The 20,163-nt window shown below is 31.0% G+C and overlaps 3 protein-coding genes across 5 annotated transcripts; 2 read left to right on the top strand and 1 right to left on the bottom strand.

Moving 5' to 3' along the window:
• On the top strand, positions 1 to 5,392 carry LOC114178249 (ENTH/ANTH/VHS superfamily protein). 2 transcript variants are annotated; one of them, XM_028064052.2, is made up of 16 exons: positions 1 to 240; positions 635 to 745; positions 834 to 903; positions 1,063 to 1,160; positions 1,673 to 1,814; positions 1,909 to 2,009; positions 2,195 to 2,278; positions 2,425 to 2,475; positions 2,559 to 2,624; positions 2,702 to 2,767; positions 2,850 to 2,930; positions 3,019 to 3,096; positions 3,713 to 3,871; positions 4,016 to 4,091; positions 4,417 to 4,532; positions 4,700 to 5,392. In XM_028064052.2, the coding sequence occupies exons 2-16, from the start codon at positions 650 to 652 to the stop codon at positions 5,054 to 5,056; spliced, it is 1,641 nt and encodes a 546-aa protein (XP_027919853.1). In that variant the 5' UTR covers positions 1 to 240; positions 635 to 649; the 3' UTR covers positions 5,057 to 5,392. The 2 variants fall into 2 exon arrangements, with proteins under 2 accessions (XP_027919853.1, XP_027919854.1); XM_028064053.2 differs by having other exon boundaries at positions 16 to 240; positions 640 to 745.
• Positions 5,393 to 12,776: 7,384 nt separating this feature from the next.
• Positions 12,777 to 16,321, top strand: LOC114178927 (BSD domain-containing protein). Of its 2 annotated transcripts, none has more exons than XM_028065074.2 (3): positions 12,777 to 13,394; positions 14,902 to 15,089; positions 15,687 to 16,321. In XM_028065074.2, the coding sequence occupies exons 1-3, from the start codon at positions 12,920 to 12,922 to the stop codon at positions 16,197 to 16,199; spliced, it is 1,176 nt and encodes a 391-aa protein (XP_027920875.1). In that variant the 5' UTR covers positions 12,777 to 12,919; the 3' UTR covers positions 16,200 to 16,321. The 2 variants fall into 2 exon arrangements, with proteins under 2 accessions (XP_027920875.1, XP_027920876.1); XM_028065075.2 differs by having other exon boundaries at positions 12,778 to 13,394; positions 14,905 to 15,089.
• A 1,703-nt stretch (positions 16,322 to 18,024) lies between these two features.
• On the bottom strand, positions 18,025 to 19,648 carry LOC114179783 (vesicle-associated membrane protein 711-like). The gene is made up of 4 exons (XM_028066238.2): positions 18,842 to 19,648; positions 18,570 to 18,760; positions 18,324 to 18,487; positions 18,025 to 18,246 (listed from the first exon to the last, which is right to left on the bottom strand). Exons 1-4 carry the CDS (start codon positions 19,068 to 19,070, stop codon positions 18,156 to 18,158), a joined length of 675 nt encoding a protein of 224 aa, XP_027922039.1. The 5' UTR covers positions 19,071 to 19,648; the 3' UTR covers positions 18,025 to 18,155.
• Positions 19,649 to 20,163: the final 515 nt, after the last annotated feature.

The raw sequence follows: 20,163 nt of genomic DNA, 5'->3' as shown, positions 1-20,163 counted from the left end.
TCAGACGCCGACGACCAACCAAACCAAGCCTATATTGTCTGTCGACTTTTCTATCTCTCTCTCTGGTCTCAGGCACACAACTTACTCTCTCTTTCTCTCTCTGATTCGGCTTGTTCAGCTTCAGAGAAATCTAGTTCTAACCGTAGATCGTGCTTTTGTTTTTGTGCCGAAGAAGCCACTTCTCTACTTGCGGTTCTTCTTCTTCCTCAATTTTATTCGATTCGCTTGTTGCAAAATTCTGTGAGCCCACCTTTTCCCGACAATGCCTTACTTTTTTTTTTTTAGTTTTTAAAATAACTGTAAGGCCGTGTTTGGCTGTTATGTCTCTGTTCTTCTTTATTTTCTTTGTTTGATTTTGAAGCTTGTTCTGTTATTGTCTGATTCTCGAAGTTATTCAGAGGTTTGTGGTTATTTTGTTGTCGGTGAGGGTTTTGTCCTTAGTTGGATCTGAGTTCAGTGATATAATAATTGTGTTGTCGAGTTAAATTTAAGAGATATTCGTTACTTACACTTGATTGATTATTGATGAACCGTCTTTGGTTGGTGTCAGATTAGTTGATTTTTGGATGGAAAGAGTGGGGTTTAGGAATGAATAACTGAGATCTTAATTTTGAGTTTTGGCTGAATTTTTTAGTTAAGTGGGGAGAGGATGTCTGGTGGCACGCAGAAGAGTCTGAGAAAGGCACTTGGGGCACTTAAGGACACCACAACAGTCTCATTGGCTAAGGTCAACAGCGATTACAAGGTAGACTTATTTGGACACAGATTCTGTTGGATGGGATCTCTGGATCAGGTGTTTTGTCTTGGTTCTCAATGGCTTTAATGTGTTCCAGGAATTGGACATTTCTATTGTTAGAGCCACAAACCATGTTGAACGTCCAGCCAAGGAAAAACACATAAGAGGTTTGTTTTCTCCCTCTCCTTATTATTCTTTGCACAGAAATGATTAATGCGGTGAATCTACTGTTCATTTTATGTTTAGCTATTTGTATTTTGAAGGAAGAATAATTGTTGGACAAGTAAAGGTTTTGATTCCTCTTGTTTCTATGCTCTCTCTTGCAGCTATTTTTGCAGCTATCTCAGCTACAAGACCTAGAGCCGATGTTGCCTATTGCATCCATGCTCTTGCCCGGCGATTATCAAAGACACATAACTGGGCAGTATGTGCACAATATCTTAGATCTTGTGCTAAATATGACTGTTTTTTTTATATGAACATGAATTATTGTCAGTATATTCACTTAAAGACCTGGAATGCCGGATGAAGCTTTTATGAATTCATTATCGGTTGCTTTCATGAAACATTGCATTCACGTGATTTTTTTTGTCAATTATCATGTGTTCCTCACTTCTGGAGTCTTGCTATGATTTTTACATGTGACCTTGAATAAACGTGGGACAAAGAACAATATCAAGATAGCAAATCTTGATGAAAGATCACCAAGAATGTGTTTAATGACTATGACTATCACCATTGTTGCAAAAACTAGATAATTTCATCTAGTTCTAATGCTACATTATTTGTTTGCACTATATTTGCATGATAACTTCTGCCTTTCTCAGCTAATTCCTCAGTTTCCTATGCTACTTCTGTGGTTCTCATGTAAATCACCAGTGAGCATGTGTTTTATTTTGCTTATATTTGGTTGATTGACAAGTGTTTTAACTCTAGGTTGCTTTGAAAACTTTAATTGTTATTCACCGTGCTCTAAGGGAAGTGGATCCTACATTTCATGAAGAACTCATTAATTATGGGAGAAGTAGAAGTCATATGCTCAATATGGCTCATTTTAAAGATGATTCCAGTCCAAATGGTGACACTGTCTTTCTCTCCTTATTGATTTTAGTTTCATTTTCATTATTATGTTTATTGACTTTATAGATGTCAATCATTGTTTCATTGCACAGCATGGGATTATTCTGCATGGGTGCGCACTTATGCATTATTTTTGGAGGAGAGGCTGGAATGTTTTCGTGTGTTGAAGTATGACATTGAGGCAGACCGCCCTGTAAGTAAATTTTTATTTTATTTTCATAGTCTTTCCGTTTTACAATTCAGATTGTTCTCTTCAAAATGAGTAGTTGATGGGTATTATTCAGTAATTACATGATGGTAGAAAGCCTTCACTTTTCATTGCTATCTCATTGCATACATAAATCTAAATTAGGAAACTTCTTTTGTGAATTTCGTCAGAGGACCAAAGATTTGGATACTGCAGAATTATTAGAGCAGTTGCCAGCTTTACAACAACTTCTTAATCGAGTTATTGGCTGCCAGGTAAGCTTTTGAATTAATTAGTTCAAGATAGATGGATTTTTTACCCAAACACTTCACAGGTGGTGTGGGCTTGATTGAAGGAACAATTTTTACAACGCTGGCAGCATAATAATTGTTCAACTTGTTTTAACTTTTATGTGGTGCAGCCACACGGGGCAGCTGTACATAACTTTGTCATTCAGTTAGCACTCTCAATGGTAGGTCAATTATATCACCATACTATATTCTTTAGTCGTTTTTTCTTTTCCTCCTCTCTGAATGTACTTTATATTGCATATAGGTTGCTTCAGAAAGCATTAAAATTTATCAAGCTATTAGTGATGGCACAGTCAATATGGTTGACAAGGTATATTTGGTAATTATATTCATCGATTTGAAGCTTGATGTTCAACTTTCTATGTATTTATGAGACTATTGTAACAGTTTTTTGAGATGCAACGCCATGATGCTCTGAAAGCTCTTGATATATACAGGAGGGTTGGGCAGCAGGTATTTGCAATGGTGTACTTTTCTTTTTCTATTTTTAACTTCATCTATACAGTTACGCTAAAGATCTTTCATACAAATCTAGGCTGAGAGACTGTCAGAGTTTTATGAAATATGCCGTAATCTTGATATTGGGCGTGGAGAGAAGTTTATTAAAGTCGAACAGGTTTTGCTTTATGTTTGACATTTTGGCTTCATTTTTCAATTGTTCTTCTGGAAAACATATACTGAATTTATTGGTTGATGATATGAAGCCCCCTTCATCATTTCTGCAAGCTATGGAAGAGTACGTCAAAGATGCTCCCCAGGGACCAATAGTTCGTAAGGATCAGGTATTGATAGACGTTGCATAACTCTGTTTCATTCTATGGATGTCTCTGTGGATTTATGTTAAGGATGCAATCATAAAAGGCAAGTGTGTTGTTATTTAATACACATCTAGTTGACACATAAGGCACACACCAGGGAAGACCCTGTTGGCTGTATACTACATAAGTAAGATCAATGATTTATTTGTTTCTGAAAACTTTATTTTCTTTTAAGAAAAGTGGTTCAACCATTATTGCAACTTGGCTAGTAACTGAAAAATAAAAATTAATACATTACGATTGTTCTTTGATGTATGTTATTCCGTTCAACAACAGAACATTTTGGAAATCTTTTCCATTACCTTAAGAAAAATTCCATGTTGATTTTACACGCACTAATTTTTGTACAATACTTTTTGTCTTTCAGCAATGAATTTTCATATATTTGTAGAAACAACAATATTAGTATTTTAGCTTTATGTTTGTCATCAACATACTTTTTCTCCTTTCATTTATTGCAAGAAGCTCTGTGTCGTTGCAATACTTTCAAAATTCTTCTACTCAGTAAAATGCATTGTTATATATAGGCCATATAAATATGTTTTACCAACCAGTGGTTCCATACTCTGATTGAAAGCAGGCTATTGAAAACAAAGAAGTTTTAGCTATTGAAGATAAAAAGACAACAGAAGTGCAAGAGGAACGCCCACCCTCACCTTCACCCTCACCTCCTCCACCTCCTCCTGCTGAACCTGTGAAAGTGGAAGCACCACCAGTGCAACCACCACCTGATCTGTTGGTAATTAATTTTGCTTTTAGTGCGTCTACTAGCCCTGTTTTTGATATAATTCGGATTGCTGACTGGTTGTACTAGTAATGCTTTACCCAGAAGAACGTTGCCTTAGCTGCACTAACAACTTTTACTTTTTTTTTTACTAATTAGAATATGGAGGATCCGGTTCCAGCTGCTTTAGAGTTGGAAGAGAAAAATGCATTGGCTTTGGCCATTGTTCCCATTGGTAATTTCTTGTTCCTTGTCTTCCATTTTGGTTAATTAATACATTGAATAAAAGCACTTGCGAACCTTAAAAAATAATTGACAGTAATAATTGGCTCATAGCATCTGACTGAACTCTTTTTATTTCAATATTTCAAATTATGAGGATTAAGCCTCTTAATCTTAGTAGTGACTAGTCATGTGAGTTGCACTCCCGCATTGTTTTCCTTTTCCTGCACTTGGCAGTTAAGACTAGACCGTTCTATTTGATATCTACTATTTAGAATATATGTAGGCATATGTCTTGTGGTAAATGTATATGATGTCTTGTTGATGGTGGTTTTCAGCCGTTGAACAACAGCCTTCTGCTGTTTCAAATCCAGCAAATGGAACTACAGGATGGGAATTGGCACTTGTTACTGCTCCTAGTTCAAATGAGAGTGCTGCGGCAGCTAGCAAACTGGTAGGCTCTCTGCTACTATGAATTTACAGTTCATTCAGTTCACATGATTAGTGGATACAAATCTGTCCCAATATTTAATGTTTCTCAAGCATAAGCACACACGCACAAACTCTTTGCATGAACACGTTTCTGTTCTTCTGACTGAGTGATGACCTACTTGGTATCAGGCTGGAGGTTTGGACAAGCTTACTTTAGACAGCCTTTACGATGATGCACTCAGGAGAAACAACCAAAATGTCAGCTATAATCCATGGGATTCAGCACCAGGGGGAAACACAATGCAACCAACAATGCATGATCCATTTTTTGCCTCTAATTCTGTTGCTGCTCCACATTCTGTTCAGATGGCTGCTATGTCCAACCAGCAACAAGCTTTCATGTATCAGCAGCAGCAGCAAATGATGATGATGGCCCCTCAACAACAATCAGGGAATCCTTTCGGAAATCCTTATGGAGCCACTGTTCACCCCTATGGCTCAGGTATGCCTGTTCAATCATACAATCCATATACAGGTCTCATCTAGGCATTTCCTGTGGAAAAGAAAAACAAATCCTTAATAAGCTCGAGGAAGAAAAGGAATGGGTACTCTGATTACTCAGCTTTCGGTTGGGAAAGAAGAATAGACTTGTATCATACGTTGTGTGTGGCATAGTTAGCTAGAGTGAAAATTCTTTTTGAATAATTAGCAGAGGGAGGGTTTTGATTATATGATTTTTTATGTACAAGGTAAATTGATGATAATGAGCTTTGACTAAAACCACTTAGTTTCTTTTGTCCCTGATTGATCACTTCAACGCTTTAGCAGAAAATTTGTTCTTCATATATTGGAATATATTGTTCTCAGTTGCCATTTCCTGTATACGGTGGAAGTATATTCATTATGTGATTGTGATACAATTTGTTCAATGAAATTACAAGTCTAATAAACATATTTTGGTTTGGGAGGAGCAATGTTTTTCCTTATAGCCATGTGCAATGTTATATTCTGTAAGACGTTTATATAAATATTAATTTGTAATCATTTTTTCCTCGAAGGGTGAACTATAGTTAATGTGTTTCGTTCGAAAAGTCAAAATTTCAGGTTTGGGTGCTTAATGTTCTTATAGCCTTGTGGAAATCGTAGTTAAAGAAATCATGTCTAAAACATTAAAAAAAAAAAAAAAACTAATCAATTGTGTCATGGTTTAACACAATTAAGCTGTAGTCTTTTTCAGGTGTGTTGTTTGTTGACAGCTACAGTGGCTTTTCTTGATAAAGTCTTCGCTATAATCATTGCTGTTTATATCTCTTTAAAGTGAGACAGTGAAGGCTTCCTCACCAAACATTGATTTGATATAAGATTAAGCTTTAGACATCTTAATTTAAATTAAAGTTGGATAAATATTTACCTTTTTATATAACAAGTTTTTTCAAGGAGAAATTACGATATTTACATATAATGTTTTTAAAATTATAATGCACTTCTTCGGTAATAAGTTATTCTAACACAGTACTTTTGTCTGGAAACAAAATTGCTGCTTGTAATGCATTAAAAGGAAATTATATTATAATTAAACAAAATTCATGAATTGAAATGTAAAAGTAATATAAAGTATTATGTTAAAAAAATATAAGCATCTATGAAATTTTTTTTTATAAGGTGTAATGTTAGAAGTTAATTAGTTAATTAAAATAATATATCAAAAGCAATCGAAACAACCTAAATAGTATATACTAAAAACTAAAAAGAAAATATAAAAATAAATGTATGTAATTACCTTGTACATATACATGTGTATGTGTGTGTTATAGAGTAAATACATTACTTAAGAAGTACTATAAAATTTAGTTTTTTAATTATCTTGATTATATTATTAATAAATACTGAAAAAGAACATTAAGAAAATATGAAGAAATAAAATTTTATTAAACCTAAAATTAGACAAAACTTTATTTACACACACATTCGTCAATGATTATCCTACTAATTAAAACATTATTAGTTATGTATTAAACATAAACAGTTATATACACATAATAATGTATTTACAACCCTATAAAGAAAATAAAGAAAAATTTTACTAATTTAAAATAAAATACAATCATATATATATATATATATATATATATATATATATATTAAGTAGTTTTGCTGTTTTTCATCTTTCTCATTTGCAGATCTTTTAATGGGGTATAATATATAATCATAGCATATGAACAAATAACAAATAAAAGAACAAATAAAAGGATAAGTTAGTGTAATTATAATGTTAATAAAGACATATATTATCTCATAAGAGAAGCAATTCTCATCGTCACAATTATTCAAAATTTTAAAAAGAATTATATATCAACATAACATATAAAACCTTAACTTGCATGACTTCACTTACAGAAGACAAGTGTATTGAGTAAATTCATAGATTTTTCACTTGCCATGCTATCTCACACTCTCACATAGCTCATTCTCCTAGGACAATGAACTAGGACCAATGTCCCCCTTAGGTAAATTTCTTATACTTATGTGACTCGATCTTATTTCATACGGAAGCACTGGATGGTAGGAACCTTTTTTGACTCTCATAACTAGATATCTTCTTTTACATGAGTTGAATACTAGTAGAGTTACCTGACGTCTAATGCCTTGACCCTGTAGCTCTCTGGAATTAAATTTTCATATGATGTCCAATGGTCCCCAACAATTGTTGAGCATCACTAGAGCTCTCTGTAATTTATTTTCTATATAGTGTCCAATGATTATAAAGTCCCGTCCAGTTTCGTATCTAAATTTCAAGGTCTGATATAGTATCAAATTAGTCCATTTTTTTTAACTCAAAATAAATATAATTTAACTCAAAATACTCTCATATAGTACCAATTAACCAATTGGATATATTATAACTCATATGCCAAACATTCACAGTGCAAAACATATATTCATTATTACATCAATTTAAAATCAATATTTTAACTCAGTAGTTTAATCGATAATTTACTAAAAATAATTCAATTCATATGCAAACATTAGATGACTCCACGATCCAATCAAACATTTATTATATATTATAGTTTAATCACCTTCAATTAAGTACTTTAATCATTATTGTAAAATACTAGCCTCCTATACCTGAAAAGACGCCCCTAAACTCAAAAGGTGTTGTACACTAAATCAACTCTCACAATCTCTACTAGTTCTACCTCACGGAGACTATTCCTACCATCCTAACTGAAAAGAGATTAATCTTATATCCTTTATTGCCGCATGCAAACACTTTAACACCTTAATGTAAGCAGATATCTTGAAAAATCAAAAGAAGGAAAAAATATGAACTTTCTCTCGTTAGGAAACCAACAAATTAGGATTGTAAGCTTCAATATTAGAAGTAATTTTAAAGAAACAAGAATCTTTCATAAACTAAAATTTGATTAATTGATGATTTTATTTATAAACTTGACTTTTACTAATAAAATAATCCAACTTATTTTTAAAATAGCACTTTTATTTTCAATTATTTTCTAAATTCTTCTATTGGAACATGTTTATCCCTTATTATCATGTGAAAATATTAACTAAATTTCTTAAAATTATAAGTAGTTCTTAAATTCACTGCCCTATGTAAAGATTTATTATTATAGATGAAATGCTATGTAAAGGTTTATTACTATAAATGAAAATGCTGCCAATGAAAAATTGAACTTTCAAATGTGTTTTTAAGTTTAAGACAAACATTTAAAAATACCAAAAGTTAAAACAATCCAATCTCATATAACTTGACTCGATTTTTTTTCTATCTATCATTCTATTAACAATAAAGTTACTAATGTTACCAAATGTTTTTAAATATTTTGCATAATACTCTATGGAGTAACATGTCTACCGTATCTATTCACAACTAAAATATATCTTAAAAGAATAACTTTACTTTACTATTTGAACATTTCATATCATATCATATTATATATATATATATATATATATATATATATATATATATATATATATATATATAAGTAAATCAAACTTGAAAAGACAATCCATTCATGATTCTCTCTTTGTTGCATTGCACAATCAACATTCCATAATCAATAAATGGGACTCCTTGTTTTGTTGGTTGTTTTTATATAAATATTTTATAAGAGGAGAAAACTAAGTCTGTTTGGCACATCATATAGGGAGAAAAAACGTAATATAACACTAACATTTCAAATAAATACCAAAATCAAGTACAAATATATAAATTTCAGTTTTTAAATTTACGAAAATCTTGACTAAGTAACATCAAAATATTTGACATAAAAGGCTTAAAGTTTCTTTTAAAAAAATCCAAATCTGATTCAATTTAAAATAATGCATGAAAATAAAAAATAAAACAGTAACAAACATTAAAATGATTATTTTTCCAAAAGAAAAAAAATAAAAAATAGAGTCCACGGGTCAATAAAGCTTCCTTGATCCTATCTTGAATCTGTGATTAAAAACTGTTAAATTACATGAAAGATTTTGTTATTTTTTTCTGTTAATTTAGCTACACGGTTGTTAAGTGTAGACCAGATTATTATTTTGTCATATCTTGAAATTATTGTTACATATAATTTTATTATTTTAAAATTTTATAAATTATAAATATATAATTTATAATTTTATAAAATATTTCATCATCATTTATATATATATATATATATATATATATATATATATATATATATATAAATTAAATTTTGTACTTTCAAATCTTATATGTTCAACTTTTGTATATTTAAATTTTGAAAATAACAGGAAATATAATAATCAAGCTAACCAATTAAAAATCATAACATTAACTTAACAGAAAAAATTAATCCAAACATTCGGTTGAAAATTTTAAATTAAACATAAAAAGTTATTACAAAATTAACTATTAGTTTTCAAATTTATCTTAAATATAATTAAATATAAAAAGTAAGGTATACAAATTTATAATTTTTAACTAATTTTCGATAACTCAGAATCTTAACGGCTTTTTTAGTTAGTTTTGTAAGATAGACATCAAATTAATTTTCATATTTTTTTAACTAATTGGCACGTAATCTGAATTAAGATTCATTCGAAGTAAATTAAAAACAAGTATTCCTAATAAACTAATATTATATAACAAAAACTCTATTTTTTTGCATAACTAAAGTCAACCTTTAAAACAGTTAGAAATTAATGAAAGACATTGGGTCAAACATAGAGGAGAAGAGGCTGTGAAAAAGCAATTGCAGTTGTGCAAGATTTATGTCTGTACTTATTTGCATTAAAGGATTTATCTAATCTTAATTTATTATTCTACATAAATAAATTATTTTTCTTACTTTAGGTAGAACCCTACATAGGGATGGCAACGGGGCAGGGTGGGTACGGGTATCATGATCCCATCCCCATCCCCATAATAAAAATTCATTCCCATCCCCAAACCCAACGGGTATACAACTTTTGATCCATTCCCATCCCCACCGGGTAACGAGTATTTTCTTATACCCATACCCATACCCATTTTTTTATTGTTCCATATATCAATTAAATATTTTTTATAAAAAAAATTTAAAAATCACACCAACGGAATCATGATACTATCAAAATATTCAATATTAAAATAACATACTCTTTTTGATTTTCATGATGTCAAATATTAAGAAAAATATTATAATAGTATAAATCTCAAATTAAAGTATCAAATAACAACTAAATAAAATTCAAATAATTATATAAAAGCTAAAAAATTACACATTACTAAAATTTTATAATAACCAAAATATTTATTAATTTTACAAATGATCAGTGGTTTCATTTGCATTCGATCCACCTACACATAGAAAAAAAAATGAAAAATTAGATATGATATAATAATTGAAATTGAAAATTTTAATTACTAGAATATAATGTACCTTCTTCATCAGATTCATTTTCACTCATGAGAACATCTTTTCCTTTTAATTTTTTAACACCTACAAACACCAAATGTAGAATATTAGATGAGAATTCACAAAAAATACTAACAAAAAATATTAATAAATTTGAGTAACTTACCTAGATGGTTTGAGTTCCATATCCAACTTCTTGTACACATCAAAGCCTCTATAGTAATATGATGAAGTCGACTACGGTGAGAAGTTAATATCTGACCACCAGTACTAAAAGCAGATTCAGAAGCTATAGTTGTTATTGGAATAGCTAAAACATCCCTTGCAATTGCTTGAAGGGTTGGAAACTTTAACCCATTTGTTTTCCACCATGATAGGATATCAATTTCTTGTGTAACCGGCAAATTATCTTCTTCCAAGTAATAATCCAACTCTGTTTTCATAACTGTAGTTCTAGATTTTTTCTTTTTTGCCATAAACTCTAAAAATTCATTCGCATCATTATCAACATCCTTTCCCAACTCCAATGATGTAGCTCTATAAGAAGAAGTTTCATTCTTTTTTGATTGATATTCCAAAACCAAATCATAGCACATTTGACGAATCCTACTAAGTTTCAGATCAAAATCATTACCATACAATTTATAAAAATAATATTCTAACATGTCCATCTTGTACCTTGGATCTAAAACTGAAGCAATTGCCAATATGTTATATAACAAAAAACAAAGAGAATGAGAAATATGTTATATATATATATATATATATATATATATATATATTATATTATATTATATTATATATTATATTACTATGTATATATATATTATATGTGTGGATATCTTATGTTTATATATATATATATATATATAATTATTTATATATATTATATTATATTATATATTATATTATTATTACTATGTATATATATTATATGTGTGGATATCTTATGTTTATATATATATATATATATATATATATATATATATATATATATATTTATATATATATATATATATTTTTTTTTTATAGATATATATTTATTTTAAGTATATATTATATTATATTATATAATAATATATATTATATTATTATGTATATATATTATATGTATATGCGTAGATATTTTATGCTTTTATATATATATATATATATATATATATATATATATATATATATATATATATATATATTTCTTTTAAATTTTTATAAATTTGTTTATAAAAGATCTCACTAGTTAAATGATTAATTTGTTTTATACGTATATATTATATATATTATATTATATTATTATGTATATATATTATATGTATATTATATTATATTATATTATATTATATTACATGTATATGTGTAAATATATATATATATATATATATATATATAAAAGTATATTTTATTTATATGTATATATACTATATTATATTATATTATATTATATTATATTATATTTTATGTGTAAATATATTATTTATTTATATATATTTTTTAGATTATTTAATAAATTATAAATAGTTTAGTAATTTAAGCGGGGACGGGTATTTGGGCGGGTATATATATATCCCCATCCCCATCCCCAGTTGAAAATTTCGGGTATTACCCATATCCATATCCATACCCAGTCAAAGCGGGGATTCCCCGTCAAAACGGGGATGGGTTCGGGTGATACCCACGGGCACGGGTTTATTTGCCATCTCTAACCCTACATCCTAAATTAACAAATTTATTTTCGAATTTATATTTTTAATTAAAATTTGTATGTGGTGGATCCAAATAAAACTATATTTTTTTTTTAATTAAATTGATTCATTTTATCAATATAATAGTGTAAATAGATTATCATACAATTAAAAATATTCTTTCTGAGAAGATTAGTATAGCTAATTGCATCTGATAGAGTTCTTTTGAAGATTTTGAAAATATTGTCAGGTGTTATTTTTTCAACAAGAATATTTTAAAATATTTTTTTTTTACATTTTTTAATCAAATTTAATATTTAAAAAACACGTAAAAAATAAAAAAAAATTATGTTAATTATTTTTGGCAAATAAAAATATAATTTACACATTTAAATATTTATATTGAATATTAGATAATCCAAATATTAGTAACTTTATTATCAATTTTAATATAATATAATTTATATATTTAAGCATATCTACTTCATTATTAGAATTTTTTAAAGAAACATATTTAAATTTTATGCATATTATCTTTTATCTAACAAATCATTATCATGATGCTCTAATAGTAATATCAAGCAAGTAGTTTTTATATGGGTGTTGGATTAATAAATGAAATTTAATTGAACTGAAAATCTTTTTTAATCAAATATATATAATTTCATCTGGTGAAACACAAGATGCTTATAGCCAACAAGTTTAAAAGGTTGATGTTGTGTCAGTAGTTATGTTCTTTTGAAATCGATTTCAACTCTTCAACTCAGCTATTTCCTCTGAATCCCAAAACTAATTATCCAGATACTCATCTTGCTTGCACGAGCAGAGAAGCAAAACAAAAAAAAATGTCTTGGTTCTTCAAGTCCAACCACCCTGACCCCGAATCTTCTCAATTCAACGACCGCACCGTTACCCAATCCTCTTCTCCGCCGCTTCCCGCCGCCGATCGCCACGGCGTCAAGGACGACATATCGCATATTTTCCGCGGCGTGGCCAACTTCCTCGCTCCGCCGCCGTCATCCTGGTCTTCCGCTTCTTCCTCCTCTTCCTCCTCATCTTCTTCCTCACAAGCTCTGACCGGAATCCGGAACGATCTCGTGGAGATCGGTGGAAGCTTCAAGAACTCTCTCTCGCTAATTTCCACGAACAAAGCCGTCACCGGAATCTCCAAGTTCGCTTCTCAGTTGTTGCAGTTGGAGTCTGATCAGCAACGAAGTAACGACGCAGTGCCTGGAACGACGGATGATGTTGTGCGTTTCGTGAAGGAGATTTCTGTGCGGCCTCAGTGCTGGACCGAATTCCCCTTACCGCTCCATAATGGTATTTTCGAGTTTGCTTGGATTATAATACATGCTATTTGTTAATTGTTTTGATCATGCTTATCTGTTTTTTCAATTAAATATTATCAGTGAAATATGAGAGAGTTTGTAATTTAACCGTGTGGTCATGCAGTTTTTGCGGTGGAGCCTCTCTGGCTAATTGGCTAGATCTCATGAGTCTGTTGGTCATTTTATAAGCTTATAATTGCTATTTTAACTAACGAGTTATCTCATTCATGCATGCATCACACGCAAAGGAAGATTGAAATTGGTATAGCTTATGGTTTTGTGTGATTTCATAAATAAACACGAAGAATCCTGAGTAAGTTAAGTTAAGTAGAGAAAATAGAGATTGCAAGTGATGTATGGTTTGTCATGCTCTGCTGGAAAGTACTCTTGTCTTTACCAAGCTTGGTAGGAATGCATGATACATCAAATCCTATTGACAGTAATCAATGCAGGTGGCCATGCTCTTGAAGTATGAAGTAATAGGTAGCTATGTTTGAATTTCAAGTCTATTGTTGAAAAAATGCAGCCAATAACGTTTCGGTAGGATCAGGATATCAACAAAAACAACTCTCTTGAGAGCCCCTTAGATAAGTTTAGAGAATATTACATTTCCAGAACTTCTTCTGTGCCTTGCAGGGTAATAATGGTGGAGGAGATGGGCTTACAGTCAATTCAAAAACTATACGAGGATAAATGGGATGCCAATTAAAATAGTTTATATTTGTCCTTTTGAGTGTCTTACAAAATTTGTTACTTCAGAAAATTGAATATTAATCACTAGTTTTTCAGTAATACCCTCATTTACTTCAATCTCATAACATGGGTCGGAGAATAGTTTGTCAAAGAAATTTACTTTATATAATAAATAGTGCAATAATTTCTAATTGATCCGTGTCATCTTAAAAGATGTAATATGGGTCGGATGGAATATTGAAGCTGTGAATTGCAATGATAATTTCATAAGTCAGGAGGTTAATAGGGAAGGTTTTCATGATTTTGAGAAAGAATGGAAGCTTTATCTCACTCATTTTGTGAAAATTCTAACTTTTGCTTGTTTACATATTTTGTGTGTTGTGATCAAGTTTACCATGAAGGTGTTGGTGCTGTGTAACTAAGTACTGTTTATTTATCAAATATTGGAGGCATGTCATCTGAGTTGCGTGTCATTTTATTTTACTTCCAATATTTGAATTAACCTCTTAAGTATGTTGAAGGTGAGTTCAACCACTTCTTCGGCATTTCTGATTTTGCAGAAATTAATCTTGTAATGATGCTAGTTCACACTCCCAGTCATAACAAAATCCAAACACTTGTGTCCAGCTCAGAATATCTCTTTTTTAAGTCTGGAAAATGTTCTTTTAGTAAAGTGGTTTTTTAATTTTTTACTTTTGAGATAGCATGAGTCCAAGAAACCAAAACCACTCATTTTCCTTTATTTATTCTACCCGAATTTATATCGAGATTGATGAACCTTAATACTGAAATTTGACTTGTTGCAGCAGATTTTAGCATGTCCAATTTTCAGAGAGAACATGCATTGGCTATAGAACGGCTGGTACCTGAATTCGTTGCTCTAAGACTGAATCTTTGCAGTTACATGAACGTGGAGAAGTTTTGGATGATCTATTTTTTGCTAATACTCCCAAGACTAAATCAGCATGATTATGAGTGCCTATCAACCCCCAAGGCAAGCCTTTTTTACCCAATATTGCCGTATTTAAGTTTCCTTACAACTTATATTTATGTGAATTATTCGTGCATGCTGGTCAGATCAGTCAATATACTCTAGGAAACAATGTTATTTTTGAATTACAGAAACACACGTTATTCCATGCTGAACTTCTATAGAACTTATCGGCAGTAAAAAATTGTTGTAGCCAAGAGAATACAGAGCACTAATACAAGCTATACTTTATTCTATTTCTATATGCTTAATTGAATTGATCCTCTAGTCTCTCCCCACCCCCTTTGATTATACAACTTGTATACGATACATAAGTCAATAGCAGACCACTATCTGCTGCCACTCCCACCTTAAATATTTTGGATAAATTATATGTCTTGGCCTGAAGTTTTTGCATTTGTCTTTGTTTATTTTATGACTTTCTCTCCAAATGTGTTGGTTCTATAAACAATTTTTCAGATTGTCGTTTATTGCACCCAACAACTATGTGATTGAAGATAAAGTCATAGATAATTATCTCTTCTATTCTTTGTACAAGTTTGGGTAACAACAATCTCTAAGTGATCGCTATATCATGTTTTTCCGTTTTTCTCTTTGTAGATTGTTGACGCAAGAGATGAGCTTCTCCAGAAACTTGGAGAGAGGAAGAATTTGCAAGCTGAAGAAAGTGAAAAACCTGGGACTGTGGATTCACATCAAGAAGTTAGGGAGGACTGTGAAAGAGAAAGTATCTCATTTGAGCAAGACCAGGTTTTGACTGAGGTCACAAATGCAGTAGAGGGTTTAGAAGTTGGTGACACGGTTAGTACTGAAAAATGGTTAGAAGATACTGATATTGATGCTAGTTCATTTGCTTCCTGTACAAAACTTCAACAGGAAGAGGATGTGTCATTCAGTGACCTAGAGGATGATGGGAGTTATAGCTCCGATAAATTATCAAGCCACAGGGAGACGCATGACATCAGGGGCTCATCCCCTGAAGGTGCTACCAGTGACTGGGTTCGGCTGCATGAAACTTCTCAGAGAGATGGCAGGAAGAAGGCTATTCGTTTAAAAGGTAAGGATTCAGAAGATGAGTCAAATGATTGGCTCTCAGTTGATGATTTTAATTAGTTAGGCTTTCCTTGATTCACCAACTTGTAAAGGTTCAATATTTTTCACTTCTCAATGGCTCAGTATACCATTATATAAATTAAACTATTTACTTTCTTATTCAAACGTGCATATTTCTCGTCTGTACTGTTGTGCATTTGGTGAAACATCGTTCATTTGTTGAAAGTGTACAATGCAAACAAATCAAAGATTTCAAGAATAATTTTAATTTGGAAGTTTATGTTAGTTGATCAGTAACACAGAACGTTGACGTCTAACTGTTCATAAAAAAACGTTTTTGGATTTAATTGCTATGGGTGTTGTCCCTTTTCAAACATTCTGTCGTTATAAAAAGTTTAGATGTCATAGAGAATGAATTCTTTAACGTATGATTGAATAATACAGTAAAAACGTATGATTGAATAATACACTACTATGAATTTTACCACGAATATGACGACTTGTGTTTAGTGATTAGGGAGTTATTGCAATAAAGAAATTTTAGGAAAAGTGCAGTTTAAGTCATGTTGTCTGTACTTTAAGTGTTATATTTTCTACTTATGGAGTCCCTCACCATATTATGATTGAGATAGAAAGAAAAGTAGAGAGAAAGCAATAATAGCATATTGGAAGTTGTAAAATACACATCTACGCAGATCTGAAGCATAAAGAATGGGGTTTGGTTTGAGTGTGGTAGATTGCTTAAATAGAAAGGCCACTACAGAGAAACATTATGGGAAATCTGGCCCCAACATGTTTATAACTTTATAACCATAATCCCAAAACTTCACCAACTAGAATGCCATAAACTATAAACCGAGTCAATGCTTCCCAAAACCAAGGCTTCTTCTTCCTAAAGAACAAACCAGATACATTTTTGAAATTCGAGTTTGGTCCTCTTCATCTTTTTCCCAGATTTGACCGATTACTACTCAACTCTGATTTTCGTTTATTTGTAAGCTTGGTATCTATAATGTTTATAAAAAAAAAAATGGGAGGCCAAAAATTCAAATTTTGGTGATATTACAAGAACATAAAAGATGCAACCAAGCTTGAATTTTGAATTCGGATTCTCTAGTGCGCATCTGCTGAGTTGCTGAAACAAAAATGGGTTCTATTGTAATAATAGATGACAATCATTTTTATGAAATCGTTTTCATTATTCAATGAAGTCCGATTTTCTCGTCTAGTGCTAACACAATGCTCTGCTGTTATGATAAAACCCATAATAATGACACATTTTTCTTGTAATTTAAAATAACATAATTAAAGAAAAACATATGGCCAATAATTTTAAAGTATTTTATTAAAGTAACATAATTCAAAATAGAAATAATTTATTGAACTAATCACAAGGTATTGAAATAATTCAAAAAAATTGTGTAAGTTTTTAAATTTAAATCTAGCTGTCACTATTCTACACAAAAAATAAAATAAAAATCATAAGGTATGCCTTTAAATATGGAAACAGTCATTAATAATAAATACCAAATAAAATAATCCCTAAAATAAAAGTGAATAGGATGTTAAATCTCCGTATAAAAGCAAAATATATATCACTTAAGTGACACATTTTGCTTAAGTGAAAAATCACCATCACTTTAATGATATTATAAAAATTTGAATTAAATTCTATCGAAAAAGAATTGTTTTGACTATATCTTTGTTATTGCGATTTAGGTTCCAAAAATTTCATCCAAGATTATATCTTTTCTTCATAAAGCTGTTACCCATGTGCCTGGTTTGATAGAATTAATGCAAAGGATATTCAAAAAAGCAATTACACGAACAATCTTTCACAACGCAAGTCTTAATTACTTTCTAAAACATGCAGAAGCCATTGATAAATGATTGCAAAGCAAAAAAAAAAAATTATATATATTCCTTCTTTGATTGACCCAATATTATTATTCTGAAGACGTTAATAAGTAGTACAATGACTCAAAATAATATCCCCTTTTGGGTTGCCTTCACAGCTTATCTCAAGCAATTAGTCAACAAGGGACCACGGCAGAGGAAGGCGAGTATAATGTAAGATACAATGACGAATACTATGATAAGTGCAACCCTGCATCATAAGACATTCATGAAATCAATTATATATGCAAATTAAGGTATATATGATGAATTTAATGTAGTACTTACGTTAACCTAAGGTTACTCCACCACAAGTTATTTTTATAACGACGGGAGTGTTTTCTGAAACGAATTGAATTGTTATTCATTGCTGAGGTTTTCTCTACCAACAGTTCCAACCTCCCACCTCTCTCCAGTACTTTTTCAATGTTGTCCACCATCACAGTTCTCACCTATTATCATCACATGCATCATCAATATTCAAATAACTACGATCTTTGAGAATAGAGAATTAATGTGTTCACTTAAACTTGCCTGAGTCATTTCACCTTTGAGACGGTTCAATCTATCAGCATTTGGGTCATTGGAGTAATAATCCATCTGCTGGCTCAGGATCCTTGAGAACTCCTCATTCATGGCGTACGCAGGAGATGAAAGAATCGCACGCCCATATGTCTTCACAATTTTTTTATGAATATCTTCAAGAAATGCAAAAGGGATCATTCCTGCAGTGAATCCATTCAAAAACATTGCTTCATGATTGGATAATCAATCAGATTCAAAAGAAAGAAAAAAAAAAACATTACTTCCGAATGCATCATCAGCCATGCAAAGAAGAGTGAGGCCATCTGTGGTCTTGACATGAAAAACATAGCGATCATGGGAAAATGAAACATTGCTGTCTTTGTTGTTGTCGTCCCCGACATTGATCTTGCCGAGTATCTGTTTGGCTACGACACTGGCATTACTCTGGGTGGCGCTGAACTCAGCCAGAACCACCTGTCCCCTTGCCACCATTCCATACAGAATCCCCATTAATTTTTCACTGAAAGGTGGAAAAGCTTTGCCAAGATCAAGATCAAGAAGGGTAATTTCTTGTTTTTGGTGTGGCTAAAAATGTGTAACGAAATTGGTTTTGATTTTGGTTTTGGAGGTGCAGTTACACCGTAACCAAGACAAGAATGAAGAGAAAACAAAGTGGCCATTTGATTTGATCTGGAGTCCAAAAATGGGGTAAACGACATCTGGAAATTTAAAAGGAAACTCTGCCTCTACCCTTTTTCATGCCTACCATGGCTTTTTCGGTGCCACCAAAATTGCCGAAAAACATGGACAACAAAATCATCCTTCTAACTTTTAACAAACAAAACAAATATACCTATCCAATCAAAATTAAACACAATATATATATAATAATCACAATTTATTCTCTTCACTTGTAAATTAAACAAAATCTTAATTTCTCTCATTCATAAAATAATTCTACTCTTTTTTTTCTCCTCCGAATCCGATCACTTCCTTCTTTTTCTTCTTCCTTACACTAAATAGTGTATAGCAGAAAGCGAGTGAAGAAGCATGTGTATGAGTGAATCTTGATATCTAGCTGGTACACGTTGAATATTTCAATTGAAGGTATACGAAGGATATTTTGACAACTTTTTATTATAGTACGAAATATTATTTTTTAAATAATTTTGAAATATTAAAAAAAAATTAACATTTAAAATTATAAGAAAAAAATGTTAAAATTTAATAGTCAAAAGATATTTTAGTATAATGAAAGGGGACATGAATAGGGTTTCTTTATGAACTAAGGAACAGGAACACATCATGATGCACAGGGAGGGCTAAGGCGAGAGGGGACACGTACACGTTGATTTCAAGGGTAAAAGATGAGTGAATGATTAGCAGTTATGGGCAGTAGGTTAGGGTGCCCTTTACATTTAAGGACATCACATCACCTGGCTCTAGAATGGCACTTATATGCCCCACACGAAACCTAATATTCATTGAATCAGGGATATAAGATAATATAGTTTTGTTTGTGGTAATCAAACATACATTTTTTTTTCGATAATTATTTTTATTCATTTTTAATTTATCACTTTGATTTAATTATTTATTTTGA

This window comes from Vigna unguiculata, chromosome 3 (assembly GCF_037176805.1).
Source record: "Vigna unguiculata cultivar grain cowpea cultivar isolate G323 ecotype 2 chromosome 3, ASM3717680v1, whole genome shotgun sequence".
NCBI classification, from domain to species: domain Eukaryota; kingdom Viridiplantae; phylum Streptophyta; class Magnoliopsida; order Fabales; family Fabaceae; genus Vigna; species Vigna unguiculata.
This window is presented reverse-complemented; position numbering and strand designations above follow the sequence as displayed.